Here is a 19656-nt window from a genome sequence, read left to right as displayed (position 1 = left end):
AGAGGTGTGGTTCCAGGAGGCAGAAGGGGCTGTGGCTTGACCCCTGACAGAGAGCAGACCCCCGAGAAGGGCTGTCACACCGAAGGGGGTCCCCCCCATGGACTGTACAGAGCCGGGAGAGAGCACGAATTCTGAGAGTCCGTGACACCTGCCTCTCTGCTCATCAGACGCTGCCCTGTGCCCCCCTGCTCATCTCAATGCGATGCAGAGGGCAGGCAGCTGGCTTGTTCCCTCACATCCTGGAGACACCAGCGGCGCATGTAACCCACTGGTGGGCGGGTCTGTCAGCTCCCCCTTAGGCCCATCCACAGCTGTCACGGCCCCCAGCTCCAGGCGCTCACAGCTAGCTCAGGAGGGCACCGGTTCAATCCCCGGTGTGTGGGCCAAGAGCGTAGCTGTCACATAAGGACAGTGAGGGCAGAGGTGGCGCTCAGACATGGCTGACAACCAGGCACCAGCCCTGCCCGTCCTGGGAGACCCGGGCCCAGGACACCAGCACTGTCCCCCATGCTGGAGACACCTGGGGTCTTCCACTTCCCCAGGAACCTCGAGGTCCCTTCCATGGAATCAGCAGAAGGGAGCTCCGGCTGATGTGTCATCGGAGCAGAGGCATAAGCACGTTAAATGAGGGATGCTGGAAACATGCATTAGTCCTGAGGCTACAGCAAGGGGATGCTAGCAGACAGAAAGGGGGGGCGGGGTGCGTGGTGGGAAGGACACATCCCTCCCCCTGCCAGTAGCTGCACCTAATAGCACAACCTCTTCCTCCCTGGGGCAGGAGAAGCTGCCACGTCAGGGGACAACCACGCTGTGGAAACAACTAGACAATGAAGCACCTTCTTAGTAGCTGAGAGGCGAGTCTAGGCAGGTTGCCCTTCCGGCTCCATGGGGTGGAGCGAGGTGAGGGACAGGAGAGGACGCATCAGGCAGCTGCCTGTCACTGCAGGAGCTAGTCCAGTTAACGAGCGGGGACGAAGGACAGAGCGGTTGGTCAGGGCCCAACGCACCAGCTTCGCTGGGCCAGGGGAACCCCTCCTGCAGCAGGGATCCCCGGAGCCAGGCAGGGACGGGGGTGCAGGCGAAGAGGAGAGCTCCCAGGAGGCACAGAGCCAGGCTCACAGCTTGCCCTGGGTGTAGTCGTAATACTCTGCGGAGAGAAAGGGGAGGTGGTGGCAGTGCAGCGAGGGGGCAGCCCATGGCCCTGCCCTGCCGGATGTCAGAGGGATGCAAGGGCAGAGGGACCCCAACGCCGGGCCCGGAGCCACCCAGCGAGGGCTGAGAGGGATTCAGCCTGTCCGTGTGGGCCATGGGAGCAGGGCCCAAGGGGAGCAGGCAGGGATAGCAGCAGGAAGGCTCCTGCCCTACAACGCTGTGCAGCAGGCTGGAGCTAATCTGCATTTACCGACCCCTCGCCTGGGCCTTGGGGCTGTTGTTGTCTGGATCCCTGACCCGGGGCCTGGGCCTTTGACAGGGGAAGGTGAGTTCTGTGTACAGCGGGACATGGGAGGTTTAAGGCCTTTGCAAGCAGCCGGGGAGGTGGCAGTGATAGTGACAGTGCTGCGAAGGCTGGAGGGAGGAGGAGTGGGGCTGGGCCCCTCACAACCCCCGTCAGGCAGGGGGGAGCCACAAGGGGAAGGGGTTTGTCTGCGGCTGGAGGGGAGAGATGGCCATCCCTGCGGGCAGGAGCTGTGCCATGGGCAGGCTTGGGCGGGGAAGGACGTCCTTACCCACGGCCGGCGGGACGTCAGCTCCCACTGTCCCCGTGGCGCTGGGCGGTGGGGGCGGAGGGACCACTTTGCTGTGGAAACAAAGCGAGGGCAGGGGGTCAGCAGCGATGGGGGAGGAGGGAGCTCCCCGTCCCCCGAAACAAGCCAAACCACGGCGGCCTGCAGGGGCTAGTGGAGGGAACAGATTTGGGAGTCCTGGAGGCAGAGAGTCCAGGTAGAGAAGACCCTTGGGCTCACACAGTAGGAAGGCTGAGTCTGGCACTCCCACCCGCTCCTAAATCTCCTCCCCCCACCCAGGGTGCTAGTTATTGTAGTAGCACCCATGGGCCTCAGCTAGGCGAGGAGCCCTGTTGTGCCAGGTGCTGCACATGTACACACAAACTATTGTGCCAAGTGCTGCACACACACACACGCACACACAGAGTTGTGCCAGGTGCTGCACACACACACACACACACACATACTGTTGTGTCAGGGTGCTGCACATACTGTTGTGCCAAGTGCTGCACACACACACACACACACACACACAGTTGTGTCAGGATGCTGCACATACTGTTGTGCCAAGTGCTGCACACAGACACACACACACAGTTGTGTCAGGGTGCTGTGCGCACGTGCACACAGGCACAAACACTGTTGTTCCAGGTGCTGCACACTGGGGCCAGCTCCTGGAGCCTCAGAGACGTGCCCAGGACAGGATGATATGGGCAGCCCGGCCCTCAGCCACCCTGCACAGACCATTCAGACGCACACACATGTTGTGCGCACACACGCATGCGCGCGCGCACACAGAGCCACTCCCCGCCCCAAGGAGCTCACAGTGTGAACAGAGAAGGCAAAGGGCAAGAGAGAGAAATGTTCCATCCCTACATTACAGCTGGGGAACCGAGGCACAGAGATGATGTGACTATCCCAGCGTTACTCAGGGAGTCTGTGTCAGGGTCAGGGATTGAACCTGGATCTCCTGAATCCCAGCCCAGTGCCTAGCCACAAGGACATGAATGTCGAAGGTGCGGGTCTGGTTAGTTATAGCTTATAAAATTAGCTGCCCCCTGAGGCCCCAGATCCCACTGTCCAGTTTCCCTGGCTGCTCTCCGTCACCCCTGGTGGTGAGGGCTGGGTGAAAACTGTTCGTGTAAACAGGATGCCCGAAAATTGGGTTTCTGCCACAATGACTGTGTTCACGGCGCTCCCTGGGAAAATTCACGTTTTTGTTAAAAAACGGAAAGTCCCCAAACCAAACTTTTCTCTTTGTCTGTCCCTGCAGTGCCTCATGGGAGCTGCAGTTCGGTTTCCACATGCCCCCAATCCCTTCTGTGGGCCGGGCTACATCTCCCACAATGTACGGGGGGCCTCACGCTCCCTTCTCTTCAGACAGGCCCAGACTGAGATTTTAATATGTACCTTGGAATAGCTCCCCCACCCCAGTGGCAGCAGCCTGTCCCCCACTTGCACCCCTCCCTGCCTCCACAGAAGGGACTGGCCCAGGGTCTGAGTGGGAGGAGGCAGGGCCCAGGAGCTGGTGAGTGAGGTCCATGGGATTCTAACCTGGTAGGAATGGATGAAGTTAATTAAATAGGAGAATTTATTGGAATTCTTGGATTCCCTGCAGCTGGCTCCGCCCATCTCCCACTCTGATGCGATGGGCGTTTCCCACCTTCCCTGCTCGTTTGATAAACCCATCAGCCCCCTTCTCTGCCCATGACACCAGCCTCTCTTCTCTCTGCTGGCCTGGGCCCACCTCCCCAGCGCTCAGCTTCCGGCTCCATACGACTCCTGTGGCTGGCTCCCCACTGACGGTGCATTCTCGTTACTCACTCATCCTGAGTCCGGCCTGCTGGGGCTGGGTGCGGGTCCTGGCTGACGTGCCGTATGCTAGGGGGCTCCTGTGCCCATGCTGGAGGCTGCGCCAGGGGCTGCCATGGGGGGCCGGGAGTGGCAGTGGGGTATGGTGCATAGTGGTGGTGGAATACCACATCTGCTTCTTCATCTTCAGTGTGGAGGGGGACCAGGTTCACCTGCAGGGAAGGAATAAAAGGCACCTTGGGGCGTCTCCTTGCCCTTGGCCATGATCGCTACCCCTGGAGCTTTACCTGACTCTCGGTAACTGTGTTTAGAGAACTGATTCCTAAGCCCAGCAAGACGCCTCCACACTCACAGGCTCTGCAGCTCACAGCTGGGCTTGCCAGACACTCTTACAGCTTACACCCGGTGACCCTGATCATAGAATCATAGACTATCAGGGTTGGAAGAAACCTCAGGAGGTATCTAGTCCAACCCCCTGCTCAAAGCAGGACCAACCCCAACTAAATCATCCCAGCCAGGGCTTTGTCAAGCCGGGCCTTAAAAACCTCTAAGGATGGAGATTCCACCACCTCCCTAGGGAACCCATTCCAGTGCTTCACCACCCTCCTAGTGAAATAGTGTTTCCTAATATCCAACCTAGACCTCCCCCACTGCAACTTGAGACCATTGCTCCTTGTTCTGTCATGTGCCACCACCGAGAACAGCCGAGCTCCATCCTCTTTGGAACCCCCCTTCAGGTAGTTGAAGGCTGCTATCAAATCCCCCCTCACTCTTCTCTTTGCAGACTAAATAAGCCCAGTTCCCTCAGCCTCTCGTCGTAAGTCATGTGATCTCCTGCTGTAGCATGAGACTGTCATGGGGTCAGCAGTACCTTCCAGGAGCCCAGGCCAGGCCTTAGGGGCACACTGTGCGGTGACACTGGGCAGCATGGGCTGGAAGCTGGAGAGCCAGAGGGAAAAAATCCCCTTTGTGTTTCAGAGACTGTCAGGCCGGCAGGTACCCCAGTGATCACCCAGTCTGACCTGTACACCATGGGCCCTAGGGATGAATTAATCCCCTCTTGAACTAGAACAGAGCTTTCAGAAAAACATCCCATCTTGATTTTAAAATGGCCAGGGATGGAGAATCCACCCCAGTCCCTGGTAAGTCGTTCCGATGGCATTCAGCACAGCTGAGTCCGTCCCTGCTCGGCCATGAGGGTCACGCCTCAGCCCGCTAGGCCCTGGGAGTCCCCTTGGCTCCCCAGGCGAGGGGCTGAGCTCCGCAGGCCTTTGGAGATGGAGGGCCTGAGCCAGCCAGGGAGCTCTGACGTACAGCAGACTCCTGTATTGGGGCTGGGGCCCACGGCTGGCTGGCAGGGGCGGCTGTATCCCATGCAAAGCGCTATGGTGAGTGAACGCTCACGCTGCAGAGGGAAGCCCTTAAACGTCGTGAAATGCCACGTGCCGATGGCCCACCTTGTGCATTGCGCGGTGCCAGAGGTGGGGTGTGTGGCAGGGATGGAGCCGGGCTCCGCTCACCACACGGCTCGGGCAGCGGAAGAGGTAGCTGCTTGACTTGGGCGTTTCCTGACTTTTGAGCGCTCCTCTCTGCAGCCAGGCCATTGGTTTCAGGTGTTCAGGGTGGGCCAGGGGAGCAGGTGCCTTCAGCCAAGCAGTGGGCCTGGGGGGTAGCTCCATGCGGAGAGCAGCTTTCCTTACAGCCCCCTGGGCTAGGACGTGGGGCTGGTGTTGGCCCCTTCCCAGCCGTGCAGGTGGGGGAGCGAGCAGAGAATCTCTCGCGTTTTCCCAGCTGAGTTCTGTGTTGCTGTGGGGAGGGGAGGAGATTGCAATTTGATTGACTGATTGATTTGAAATTGAGCGAGTCAGTGTTTATAAACTGGGCATCCTGCCAACTGGCATATCCTAAGTGTCACAAGGCAGGCCTGCCTTCTAGCACCCTCTGCTGGCCAAGCACGGCACCGCAGGTGCTCCCTGCCTCAATTTCCCTCACCAGGGTTTTGCCTCTCCTGGGGATTCCCATAGGTTAGCCGGCTGGCTGAGTCACCCCATTGGTCAATCCCCTTCTGGGGTGACAGAAGTCCAAACAAAAGGTGGTAGGCAGGGTTCCCGGGTCAGGCTCAGGGTTACCAAGACCACCCTGTTACAGCGAGCCTCCCCTTGTGGCTCTGCCTGTGCTCCAGTCACGCCACGCAGTATTTTAGCCTGTGGTTGCCCTTACCAGGCCCAGGCAGGCCCGTCTCAGAGTTAGCATTGTGGTGGGGGCCTGTGGAACTACTTCTCCCCCCCCAACCCCGCAACCCTCAGCGTAACTGAGTCTCGCCCCACCATGCAAAATGCAATGCCGGTGAAATCTGCAGATGACACCAGCCTTGGTGGGGAGGTAAATAGCCATCAGGCCAGGGCAATTCTCCAGAGCAGGCTGCATCGCCTGGAGAGCTGGGCTCTCTTGAACAATGTGTGCGTTAATGCAGCCAAGTGCCAGGTCAAACATCTAGGGACAAGGAATGTGGGTCCCACTTACTGGGTAGGGGGGTACACTGGAAAGCAGTGACTCTGAATGGGACTTTGGGGCCAGGTCAGAACACAGCTTAAAGCTAACGCGATCCTGGGCTGTGTGAACAGGAGCATACAGAATGGGAGCAGGGCGGTGGTGTTACCTCCGTAGACAACGTTGGGGAGACCATTACTGGCTCCTGGGCCCGGTTCTGGGGTCCACATTTTAAAAAGGATGTTGACAAATTGGGAAAGAGGCACAAGAAGGATTCGGGGTCTGGCAAACCTGCCTCACTCTGAGAGCTACAGAAGCTCAGTCTAGGGTATCCAAGTGAAAGTTAACAGATGACTGGAACAGTCTATAAATACCTTCCCGGAGAGCAGATGCTGCATTATGTTCTTTTGGTTCTAGGCATGTCCGCAGAACCTTATTGGTTTTTTCTACCAACACCGTTGGATGTACCCCGTCAGACCCCTGGCTTTCCTATACTGTAACTTCTAAATTCAGCTGAGTCTGGTTTCTAAGGTCCCCTGGAAGTTTCCTGGGTGGAGCAATTCATGGGATTACCTCACGTTTTAATCAAGAGCAATGTGTGTCTTTAATGCCGGCGAGTTCACCAAAGACATCCTGGCAATCTTCACAAGTACGGGCCCTTCAAACTCAGCTACTCCTGTAGCACAAAGTCAGATCTGCCTGCTACAGGGACAAAACCCAGGTCTTCCCTCCCATCCGCCCACAGAGGCTAAGGGAGAGGGACCTGGAGTCTGCTCCTCCTGGTGCATCATCCGCAGAAATGGTAGCTAAGTTCCAGCCTCTTCCACCAGGGCAAGAGCCACTGAAGACAATGGGGCTGCACAGGTGTCCTGGAGGGCCTGATTTGGTGTTAAAACTGGTGACGGAAAGCAAGGAAAGGACCCAGCTTGACTCTGGGAGCCCAGGGGAGTTTGCAGGCGGGAATCCTGCATCTTGCAGTCCCTTCTAGCCCTATGGGTCTATGAGGCTATAAGCTAGTAGAACATCCGTTTGATCTACTCGCTCACATCGGATCTGGAATCATCGAAACTACCCTCTTGGAGCCATTTAGTCACTTTTCAGAACACAGCAACCCTCTCCTCTGGCCCCGTGGCACGTACACCTCCCGAGTCAGCCTTCAACTCAGAGATCACACACTCACGCCGGACCCTGTCTCGTCCAGGCCACAGAGGGGTGGGAAGGAAATCGGGGACATGACAGTTATTCAGCAACAAACACTGGCCACAGCTGCTGCGGCCGCCGAAAGGGAAACAACATTTGTTGCCCCTGTGGGAATGAAATATTAATCACTGTGCTTTGAATCAACTATTACATTAAATCCTTTGCAGGGCTGTTATGTTCAATAAATTGCTTCCATCCTCGTTGTTCAGTGAACACGCAGCCCTGTGCACAGCCAGCCTGTGCACCAAGGGCCGCGCTTACACCCATGTCGACTGGCATTAAGGAGCTGGTTCAGCCTGAAGCCCACACCAGAGGGGTGTCGATTCTAGTCTGCAGTAGTGTGTTGTGCACCTTCTGGCCTTAGTGCGTGCTAATGGCCTGTTTCAAATGGGATTGCACTAGGGAACTTTCAGTGCGCACCAGCAGCACTCACAAGGGCCTATTAGTGTGTAACACACTAGTGTGCACTAGACTTCACCCCCCTCTAGTGCGGACTAACTAATAAAAGAACTTCCTTTTATTTGTTTTAAACCTGCTGCCCTTTAATTTCATTTGGTGGCCCCTAGTTCTTATATTATGGGAACAAGTAAATAACTTTTCCTTATTCACTTTCTCCACATCACTCATGATTTTATATACCTCTATCATATCCCCCCTTAGTCTCCTCTTTTCCAACCTGAAGAGTCCTAGTCTCTTTAATCTCTCCTCATATGGGACCCGTTCCAAACCCCTAATCATTTTAGTTGCCCTTCTCTGAACCTTTTCTAATGCCAGTATATCTTTTTTGAGATGAGGAGACCACATCTGTACGCAGTATTCGAGATGTGGGCATACCATCGATTTATATAAGGGCAATAAGATATTCTCAGTCTTATTCTCTCTCCACTTTTTAATGATTCCTAACATCCTGTTTGCTTTTTTGACTGCTGCTGCACACTGCATGGACGTCTTCAGAGAACTATCCACGATGATTCCAAGATCTCTTTCCTGATTAGTTGTAGCTAAATTAGCCCCCATCGTATTACTTTACATTTATCCACATTAAATTTCATTTGCCATTTTGTTGCCCAATCACTTAGTTTTGTGAGATCTTTTTGAAGTTCTTCACAGTCTGCTTTTAACCTCTCACTAACTCTCATTCCTTCTTCTTAGCTAATAAACCTTTACTTAGTTTACTATAGAATTGGCTACAGGGGTTGTCTTTGGTGGAAGATCTAGGGTACCAGTTAATCTGGGGTAAGTGACTGGGCTCTCGGGACTGGAAGGAACCTGAATGTGGTGTGATTTTTGGTGTAAGTGACCATTTATCCCAAAGTCCAGTTTGCCGGGGTGGCAAGATAGATTGGAGAGTCCAAGGGGACTGTCTGTGACTCCATGGTCAGACTGGGATAGTGATCCAGGAGTTCACATTTGTTACTGGCTTGGTGAAATCTAATTAGAGACCACACCACCAGCTAGGGGTGTCTGCCCTGGTTTCTGACAGTCTGCCCTGAGGCAGGCGCTCATGGTTGTGGGCTATTTCGGACAGCGTGACAATCTCATCCCAGTCGGACACACCTACCTGGGCAGCAGCAGGAGCTGGGCTGAATCCAAAGGATGTCAGTGCAGCCATCGTCATGTTGTTCATGATCACCTGATGCATCTGGGCGTTTTGTATCATCATGAACTCTATCAGATCTGCCAAGGGGGAAAGAACAACCCCTCATTATAGAGCTGGGTGAGAACGAGAGAGCAAAGCCATTCAGTTCGAAGCAAAGGTCAGTTAGACTGACTAACGCCAAGCTATTTGCTGACTGTTGTGCACAGAGCGCCTAGAAGATCGATAAGAGGCTGTTAATCGTATTTTAGGAGACTTGGGCATTGCTTTGCTGTGTCAGGAATTCCTGTCACTGGTTTCAGGAATTGCAGCGGTCTGAGCAGATGTCAGCTGTGATCTCCTAAGAAGAGCATGAAGCAAGATGCTTCGAAACAGTCAACCCGCCTGTGTGATGCTTCCCGTGGATGACCAGGGTTGGGAGGCACCTCGCTACCACCTGCTCCTAGCATGAGGGTGGCTTGTCTGTGCTTGCAAGGGGTCAGCTCCCCACCGGCAACGGGCAACACAAGCCCTTGTCTCTCAGCCTGCCCACTCTGCTGGTTAGCAACAGGCACACGCCCAGCCCCGAGCATCCCCTGGAGTGTCCAGCCACTGTTCACTGTTCACCAGTGTTCACTGGCCACTTGCAGAATTCCCAGATCCGCTGCTCCCAAAGGACCAGCACCCCAGATTACCAGAGACGCCACGGGACCACCGCTCCTCTCAGCTCACAGCACTGGTTCATGGGGAAACCAAGTGTAAGCGTATTTAACAGTGATTCAAGTAATAGCAAGTGGGTAGAAGTGTTGGAAACAACTGGTTCCATCTTTAAAAAAAAGTCATAACACGCCTTCTAGAGCTTAGACTTACCTAACAACCATTCCCTTGTCTCATACAGGTTAGCTCAACCAGATTCTGCCTCCCAGAGTTTAACAGACAGGCTGGCCCTGGCCCTCCATTCTGAAGACAAGCGTGCTGGCTGCTTGTTTGCTAGGTAGGTACCAGGTGTCTCTCTTCATTCTCCTGAGATACCAGACTAAGGGCTTGTCTACACTTGAAATGCTACAGTGGCACAGCTGCGCCTCTAGTGCTCCGGTGTAGACACGACCTGCAGCAATGGGAGGGGTCCTCCTGTTGGCATAGGGGAGCCGCCTCCCCACGAGATGATCACTAGGGCCTTGTTTACACTACACAGTTTCGTCAACGCAAGTTACGCCGACAATCAAAAACTGGTATAATGACACCGCTTGTGCATGTTCCCATGACGCTCCTTCTGTCGGTGGAGCGTGTCCACAGTTGGTGCTCTAGCATTGACAGCGAGAGCAGTGCACTGTGGGTAGCTATCCCACTGTGCTACTCGCCACCTACTCGCTGGGAAGATGCGAGGTGAGATGTCCACGCCGAGCAAACAGGAAGTGGAATTTCAAAAATTCCCAGGCCTTTAAAGGGGGAGGGGTGAATGCCTGCTACCTGGGTGCAGAGCAGCGGAGTTTGAACTGCTGACCAGAGCGGTCAGGATGGGCATTGTGGGACACCTCCTGGAGGCCATGTACAGTGACATAGCCAAGTGCGGTGTCTAAACACTAACACTTTGTGCTGCAAAAAGTTCTACGCTTCTCGTCAAGGTGGTTTTATTTTGTCGGCAAAGCAGGAGAGTTTTGTCGGAAGGAGCATTGCAGTGTGTGCACCGCCACTGTTTTGTCGATGAAACAGCTTTTGTCGACAAAACTGTGTAGTGTAGACAAGGCCTAGGTCAAGGGAAGAATTCTTCCATCAAGCTATCATAGTATCATAGATGATTAGGGTTGGAAGAGACCTCAGGAGGTCATCTAGTCCAATCCCCTGCTCAAAGCAGACCCAACCCCAACTAAATCATCCCAGCAAAGGCTTTGTCAAGCCAGGCCTTAAAAACCTCTAAGGATGGAGATTCCACCACCTCCCTAGGTAACCCATTCCAGTGCTTCACCACCCTCCTAGTGAAATAGTGTTTCCTAATATCCAACCTAGACCTCCCGCACTGCAACTTGAGACCATTACTCCTTGTTCTATGTAGAACTGCCTACACTGGGGGGTTAGGTTGGCTTACCTACACCGCTCAGGGTGTAGGTCGAATTCTTTGATCTCAGTCATAAACAGGACAACCTCCTGCTGTTTGTTCCTTCCTGCAGATTTCATGATCTCTCCTTGACTAGACAATCTTGATTAGCTCATGGCACCAGATGCAGATCGACTTATGTTGTAAGACACCCAAAGGTCAGCCAGGGAGAGAGAAGCGTCTCCTACCCCCTGCCTGAACCGAATCTGTTTATCACCTTCAGATGACCTGTCTGAACTTACACACCTTCAGAGCATAGTTTTCAGTATGGCTACATATCTCCTTAAATATCACCCGTACATACATCTCCCAGTGACTAGGACGACCAGCGCTTTACTGGCTGTTGGTAGAGACGTCACAGACATGCTTTGCCATACTGTTGTGTAGGCATTAGACCCAAGGGATCCCTGTAAACCTCTAGGCGGCCTCTATGCCCGCTACAAGTTGGCACCAAGCGGGCTCAGGGTCACGAGTACCTGCTTTGAAGGGGATGACGTGCGCTGTTTGGTTTCTGTCGGATGGATAAAAATGTCCGTTTACACCATTGTTCTGGTGGGTTTTTAGCATGAGAATTTCAGCCTGAGTATTTGTTAGCATTGCTGAACTTGCAGGGAAGGTTTTGTGTTTTAGTCTCCTACCTTCTCGGACATGTCCTGGCCTTACGGGCTGAGTGAAAGGAGACAGGATCCCAGGGATCTGCTGAAATATTGTCATCGGCTGCTGGGGAATCTAGAAAATAATGCAGAGAGCAATTAATGTGAGAAGGCTGCGGGGTAGGGGGAACGATTGGGGGGAGGAAGGGCTGGGAGTGAGGGGGCCATTGTGGGAGGCAGGGCTGGGATTGGGGGGGCGATTGGGCAGAGGCAGGGCTGGGGGTTGGGGGCCGCACCCCACCCCTCTGGAGGGCGAGCCCCATACTGAGCGCGGAGCTGGCCTGCTGCAGCCTGCCAGCTAGGGTGACCAGATGAGTTGAAGAAAATCTGGGGCGGGGGGGAAGGGGGGAGGGCAAAAAAAAAAAAAAGCCGAGTGCTGCCGGTGGAGCAAAATATCGGGACAAACAGCTAAAAATTGGGACGGTCCCGATTTTATTGGGACGTCTGGTCACCCTACTGCCAGCACATGCATGTCTGGGAGGTCTCAGCACGGGGCAGCCCTCGATGACCCTCTGCCCTCGCAGGCAAGGGCTCCGGACAGGGCCTCGCACCCTGCAAAGCCAAGAGCAGTCACGGGGAAGTCTCACAAGGAGCCTAGTCCCAGTCCAAACCTCCCCCCCAACCGCCCCTCATCCCACCTCCCTCACCCCAATCCCAACCCCCCCTCATCCCACCTCACCCCAACTCCCCCCCACCCCAATCCCACCCGACTCCCAGCCTCACCTCACCCCAACCCTCCCTCACCCCAATCCCACCCGACTCCCAACCTCACCTCACCCCAATCCCCCACTCCCACCTCATTCCAACCCCCCTCACCCCAATCCCAACCCCCCTCGTTCTCCCTCACCCCAACTCCCCCCTCACCCCAATCCCGACCCCCACTCATCCCACCTCACCCCAATCCCAACCCCCCTCACCCCAATCCCAGCCTCACCTCATCCCAATCCCCCTCGCCCCAATCCCAACTCCCCTCACCCCAATCCCAACCCCCACTCATCCCACCTCCCTCACCCCAATCCCAACTCCCACTCATCCCACCTCACCCCAACCCTCCCTCACCCCAATCCCACCCGACTCCCAACCTCACCTCACCCCAATCCCCCACTCCCACCTCATTCCAACCCCCTCACCCTAATCCCAACCCCCCTCATTCTCCCTCACCCCAACTCCCCCACTCACCCCAATCCCAACCCCCACTCATCCCACCTCACCCCAATCCCAAACCCCCTCACCCCAATCCCAAACCCCACTCATCCCACCTCACCCCAATCCCAACCCCTACTCATCCCACCTCACCCCAATCCCAGCCTCACCTCATCCCAATTCCCCTCGCCCCAATCCCAACTCCCCTCACCCCAATCCCAACCCCCACTCATCCCACCTCACCCCAATCCCAGCCTCATCTCATCCCAATCCCCCTCGTCCCAATCCCAACTCCCCCTCGTTCTCCCTCACCCCAACTCCCCCCTCACCCCAATCCCAACCACCCCTCATCCCACCTCACCCCAACTCCCCCCTCACCCCAATCCCAGCCTCACCTCACCCCAACCCTCCCTCACCCCAATCCCACCCAACTCCCAACCTCACCTCACCCCAATCCCCCACTCCCACCTCATTCCAACCCCGCTCACCCCAATCCCAACCCCCACTCATCCCACCTCACCCCAATCCCAGCCTCATCTCATCCCAATCCCCCTCGTCCCAATCCCAACCCCCCTCGTTCTCCCTCACCCCAACTCCCCCCTCACCCCAATCCCAACCCCCACTCATCCCACCTCACCCCAATCCCAGCCTCACCTCACCCCAACCCTCCCTCACCCCAATCCCACCCGACTCCCAACCTCACCTCACCTCAACCCCCGACTCCCACCCACCCCAACCCCTCTCACCCCAATCCTAACCCCCACTCATCCCACCTCACCCCAATCCCACCTGACTCCCAACCTCACCTCACCCCAATCCCCCACTCCCACCTCATTCCAACCCCACTCACCCCAATCCCAACCCCCCTCGTTCTCCCTCACTCCAACTCCCCCCTCACCCCAATCCCAACCCCCCCATCCCACCTCACCCCAACTCCCAGCCTCACCTCACCCCAACCCTCCCTCACCCCAATCCCACCCAACTCCCAACCTCACCTCACCCCCTCACCCCAATCCCAACCCCCCTCGTTCTCCCTCACCCCAACTCCCCCCTCACCCCAATCCCAAGCCCCCATCCCACCTCCCCCCACCCCAATCCCACCTGCCCCTCATCCTCCCTCACCCCAATCCCACCCGACTCCCAGCCTCACCTCACCTCAACCCCCCACTCCCACCTCATCCCAACCCCCCTCACCCCAATCCCAACCCCCCTCGTTCTCCCTCATCCCAACTCCCCCCTCACCTCAATCCCAACCCCCCTCATCCCCCCTCACCCCAACTCCCCCCTCACCCCAATCCCACCTGCCCCTCGTCCTCCCTCACCCCAATTCCACCCGATTCCCAGCCTCACCTCACCCCAACCCCCAACTCCCATCTGGGCTTACCACCTGGCTGGTATTTGACTGGCCTGGCCGGTTTTTTATGGATTTGCTGTTGCCAGAAAAGTAATTTAATGTGCTGTTTTTTTTTCCATGTGTGTCTAGAGATTTGCATTTGTCACACTGCACTGGGCTAGCTAATGTTCAAAGTGTCTGTGTCCTGCCAGAGACGCTGCAGCACTCCCACTGCCGCAGTTTACGCGATAACAGATCAAAACTACTGAAAACACAGCCGCTGTCTGCCCACCAACACACAAGAGTGAGGGGACCTGGGATGTCGTCAGTCTTTTCTATGGGTATTCTCTCTCTAAACACTATAAAGTGGCTGTTGCAGGGGGTTGCGGAGTTGCCTTGTGGTTGGTTGGGGTTGTGGCGGGTTTGTCTTGCAGGGGTGGGTGCTGGTGTTTTTGCATTTCAAAGGTGGTAACCTACTTCTACCCTCACCTCGCTCCAATGCCCCCCACTCCTGGCTCGCTCACTCCCACCCCAACTCACCAACCCCCCCACCTCATCCCAGTCCCTCCCCTGATTACCCCACACCTGGCCCCCCTTGTCTCACCCTATTCTCCTCCCCAGCCCTGGCCCCGTCAGAGAGCCCAGGTCTCCTGAGGGCGGACGCTGTCACAAGCAGTCCTGGCAGAGGAGTGGAGGAACAGCTAGAAACTCAGTGCCCTGAACGTCTCTCACCGTGGTAAAGGGAAGCCCAGCCTGTGGAATCGGGACCTGGCTCCCCCATAGCTGTCCAGTCCCTGGGGCCAGGCAGTGCCAGCCAGCCATGCATGGGCAACTCAGCAAGACCTCAATCTGCGGCTTGGTCTCCGGGATTTACCTACCGGCTGTTGGATGATCTGCACCCGTGGGGGAGTCTCCCCCCAGGCCTCAGCTGCCCCCAAATTCATGGTGAAGGCGCAGCCCCCATCTGGAAGGAGCTTGCCAGTGAGGACTGGATGGGAGCAACCCTCCAGGGAGCAGGAAAGCAGTAGGCAGCCAGCACAGTTTGTTGCTATAGATGCCGTGTGTAAACAAACCTGCTCCGGAGGCAGAGAAGGCGTCTCAGCTGGGCTCTCCCAGTGCATTGTGTCCCCAGAGACACAGGCCCTGGGGAATCCCTGCACTGAAATGAAGCAGGCACACACAGGGGGCAGAGTTAAGGGTGTGCATGCAGCCTTCATTCTGGCATTCCTAGCCTTAGAGGGCACAAGCATGTAGCCCCAGCGTCCTGCTAGGGCCAGAGGGTGATCCTGATACGAGGAAACACTCACCAGCATGAGGCAGGGGTTCACATTGTGGCTCCGGGTGCACATCCCTGCGCCCGTGGGGTTAGCCACGCACCAGCAACGGTGCCGTCACCCTGAGCTTTGGGGAGAACAGCTCAAAAGCCAGGCCACGTATCAGCAAACCCGAAAAGTGACCAAAAAGAAAGATTTCAGCAGCTGAGCTCAGATTAAAGCAAGAACAATCGCCCAGCTCCCACTGCGGTCCAGGGACCAGAACCTCCTAGCAGCAAAGGAGGGTCAGATTTGTAAAGGTACCAAGCACTGAAGATGCACTTGGTGGAATTTTCCAAAGCTCCTGGGCTACTAAGACAGAAAGGCAGCATGGTCCAGTGGTTAGTGCACAAGGCCTTGTGAGACCAGGGTTCAGTGCCCAGCTGTACTACACTCTTCCCGTGGGATCTTGGGCATCTCTGGTTCTCTGCTCCCAGGGGCTCCTAGCCCTGCCCTGCCGAACAGAAGTAACCAGCTGCCAGTGTCCTCCCTGTGACAGAGCCACATCCTTCTCCCTCGGTGGTGTGACAGCAGTCCTCTAGCTGGAGAGCTTCCACAGCCTTGGAGGTCTTCATCTGAATACTCTCGAGGAATTCCTTGTGGGCATGGATGCTCCTCAGCCTAGCCACCTCTTGTAGCTCTGTGCTAATCAAGGACAGTCTACTCTGTGCTGCAGACAGCTATAATAATAATATCCCATCTCATAGAACAGGAAGGGACCTTGAAAGGTCATTGAGTCCAGCCCCCTGCCTTCACTAGCAGGACTAAGTACTGATTTTGCCCCAGATCCCCAAGTGGCCCCCTCAAGGATTAAACTCACAACCCTGGGTTTAGCAGGCCAATGCTCAAACCACTGAGCTATCCCTCCCCCCTTAGCTAATTGTCAAGGCTGGATCCCCACTTTGAACTTTAGGGTACAAATGTAGGGGCCTGCATGAAAACTTCTAAGCTTAACTACCAGCTTAGCTCTGGTTCGGCTGCCACCATTTCAATGGATTCCATTCCTGGGAAACCTTGAAAAACCTTTCACCAATTCCCTGGTGAATACAGATTCAAACCCCTTGGATCTAAAACAAGGAGAAATTAACCATCCCCCTCCTTCCTCTCACCAACTCCTGGTGAATCAAGATCCAAACCCCTTGGATCTTAAAACAAGGAAAAATCAATCAGGTTCTTAAAAAGAAGACTTTTAATTAAAGAAAAAGGTAAAAATCATCTCTGTAAAATCAGTATGGAAATTAACCTTACAGGGTAATCAAACTTAAAGAGCTCAGAGGACTCCCCTCTAGTCTCAGGTTCAAAGTACAGCAAACAAAGATAAACACTCTAGTAAAAGGTACATTTACAAGTTGAGAAAACAAAGGAAAACTAACACGCCTTGCCTGGCTATTTACTTACAAGTTTGAAATAGGAGAGACTTGTTTAGAAAGATGTGGAGAACCTGGATTGATGTCTGGTCCCTCTCAGTCCCGAGAACAACACACTCCCAAAACAAAGAACACAAACAACAGCCTTCCCCCCCCCCAAGATTTGAAAGTATCTTGTCCCCTTATTGGTCCTTTAGGTCAGATGCCAGCCAGGTTACCTGAGCTTCTTAACCCTTTACAGGGAAAAGGATTTTGGAGTCTCTGGCCAGGAGGGGTTTTATAGTACTGTACACAGGACAGCTATTACCCTTCCCTTTATAGCTAATAAACCCCAATGCTTTTACCACATTGGCTGAGAGTCACTCACATGTTGAAGGTGGGGTGCGTTGCTCCCTTTGGGTGTACAAGGCAGGGAGCTCATGGTGCCAAGCAGGGGTGCTGCTGGTGGCTCCAGGATTTGGCTGAAGGTGGCGGTGAAGCCAAGGGGGCCGGGGCTTGCCCTGATGACAAAGTCAGACCCTAAGGGAACCTGGCACACAGAAGGGGTCCTCCCAGGGATTGGTCCAGAGCAGGAAGGTGTGGGTGCGGGAAAGGGCTGCTTCATGAGCCCGGTTAAGCCGTTCTGAGCAGTTCTCCCCTCCTGCACCCCCTTTGCTACCTGACTCGCTGGGTTCTGCCCCCGGAGCAGGTCCTGGCTGGAGCGGGAGCACGGGGCTAATCATGGTGTTAATGCGGCTCCCTCCTGCAGCATCACTGCCACAGGGGAGCAGGTTCCCGGGGCTGCGAGAGCCGAGGGCCCTGGGCCCATTCGTGCAGAGGCACTTTCCTGCCCGGCCCCAGCGCTTTCCCCAAGCTCCCTCAACCCCCTGCATCCTGTAACCGCTGCTCGGGCTCTGTTCCATGTTCCCCCAGCACCAGCCGCTCCCCTCGGTTCCAGCCCTGGACACCAGCCGGCCTGTAATGACACAAACAGCTCCCGCTCCCAATTCCCGACTTTGGGTGACTTGGGGTGCACTGAGCATGCTCACCTGACCTGAGCATGCCCAGTAACCTTCACAACCAAATGTAAAATTTTACCTGAATATCGGGACAATGGCGTCCCGATTGTACATCAAGCAGATGTACGCTTCCAGGGGTAATCCCTGCTTGCTAAGGTGGGGAAGTGACCTGGGCAGCAGCTTAGCAGTGCTTACCCTGAATCAGCGTGTGCAGAGGCAGGTGCCTCCTTTCCTTGGCTCTGCCATGAGCAAGGTGGACCGGTCTGCACCCACTCTGCTGGGGAGGAGGATTAAGCCTCTGACACTTACCTCAGGGACCTGCCGGCCGCTTCCTGGGAGCCACCCCAAGTAAGCACTGCCGGGACCCACCCCTGCATTCCCTACTCCCGCCTTCAGTTGAGGAGGTGAGCAGCGGGAAGGGCGGGGCCAGCCAGGGGAAATGGGCCATGCATGGCATCGCCAGAGGCACACTAGTCCGGCTGGACCTGTGCTACCAGCATGCCCCTTCCTGTTGGGGGTGGGCCCATGCTGCGCCACACAGCTCCCCTGCCCAGTGCCCCCGGATCCATTATGCCTTGCACCCCCTGAACCCACTATGCCCAGAGCTCCCCCACAACAAATGCACAGTGTTGTGCACACCACCACCCCTACCCAGCGCCCACCCACCCACAGGCCTACCACAGCTGCCCAGCACCCCACACAGAACCCCCCACTCGCTAGTTTCCCAATACACACAGATTTCCCCTCCCTCCCTGTGCCTTTCCCCACAGCCCCACCACCACAATTACACAATGTCCCACACAGACCCCCCCCACCCAGTGCCCTGACACACACAGATCTCCCCCACTTTCCAGTACCCCCCAACAGGCCCCCACTGCCTAGCACCCCAAAACACACAAATCTCCCCCACTGCCCAGCGCCCTCCACACCCTCACAGCCCAGCACCCCCCCACACACCTCCCAGACACTCACCAGCAGACCCCGCCCCCTTCCCTGGCTGCACTCACCAGCCCTGCTGGGAGGTCTCCGGCTCCTCAGGTGAGAGCAGCGAGGGGAGTCTCCAGACTCTCCACGTGCTGCGCCCGCCACAAGCGCGAGCTCCGTGGCGGGTGGCTCCCATTGGCCGGGAAAGGCGCCAATGGGAGCTGCCGGAGCCGCGGGGCGGGGCTTGCAGGCACCGGCAGCACACAGAGTCCCCCCTGAGCCAGAGGGACCTGCCAGGGGGCGAGGTGAGTCCCAGCGGTGCTTACCTGGAGCGGCTCCCGGGAAGCATCTGGCAGGCAGGTCCCTCTGGCTCCTAGGGTCGCAGGTTGGGTCGAGGGGGGAGGGCGGGGGACTCTTTGCCCGCTGCCCGCGCCTGCAAGCCCCGCCCCTGCAGCACACGGCGGAGACCTCCTCTGGGCATTGCACTGCAGGCTCCTGCTGGCGGGCGGGCGCCAGGAGCTGCGCTGCCCCAGGAAGAAGAGGCGAGCGGCGCCAGCAGCACCTTGCGGTCCTTCTCCACCAGACGGTCCAGATATCGGGACAAAGTGTGTCCCGACCGATGTAAGGTCGGGACGCGGGACAAGTCCCCTAAAATTGGGACTGTCCCAATAATATCAGGACGTCTGGTCACCCTAGGGTGAGACCCTCATTTTCCCTCTCTCTTTTCTTTTCTACCTCAGGTATTAACCTTTAATAATGTAACTTCTTGTGTTTAGGCTCCTTGAGTAGTTATCACTATTAGTCCATAAATAACTTTCCTTTTGTGTTTGTATCTTCCACATTTATTCTGCAGCAACGCTTCTTTTACCTAAGCTACAGATCCCTGTAGCGCCCCAAAATACTCTGGGGTTTGCTCATCAAGTGGGTTACTACCAGTACAATTGTGATGTAAGCGTGGGGATAGGGACATGCTAAATCTGGGACAAATAAGGGTGTCAGCTTGAAAGTGCTGTTTGACTCATTCCATT

At 55.9% G+C, this 19656-nt stretch overlaps 1 protein-coding gene across 1 annotated transcript; it reads right to left on the bottom strand.

Annotated features, from left to right (window-relative positions):
- Nucleotides 1–1064: 1064 nt before the first annotated feature.
- On the bottom strand, nucleotides 1065–17046 carry PRR29 (proline rich 29). The gene is made up of 6 exons (XM_054014563.1): nucleotides 14905–17046; nucleotides 11536–11626; nucleotides 8788–8903; nucleotides 3549–3748; nucleotides 1728–1798; nucleotides 1065–1147 (listed from the first exon to the last, which is right to left on the bottom strand). The coding sequence occupies exons 1-6, from the start codon at nucleotides 15373–15375 to the stop codon at nucleotides 1116–1118; spliced, it is 981 nt and encodes a 326-aa protein (XP_053870538.1). The 5' UTR covers nucleotides 15376–17046; the 3' UTR covers nucleotides 1065–1115.
- Nucleotides 17047–19656: the final 2610 nt, after the last annotated feature.

This window comes from Malaclemys terrapin, chromosome 25, assembly GCF_027887155.1.
Source record: "Malaclemys terrapin pileata isolate rMalTer1 chromosome 25, rMalTer1.hap1, whole genome shotgun sequence".
In the NCBI taxonomy this organism is placed as follows: Eukaryota; Metazoa; Chordata; order Testudines; family Emydidae; genus Malaclemys; species Malaclemys terrapin.
The sequence above is the reverse complement of the archived record's forward strand: the minus strand, read 5'-3'. Positions and strand labels throughout refer to the sequence as shown.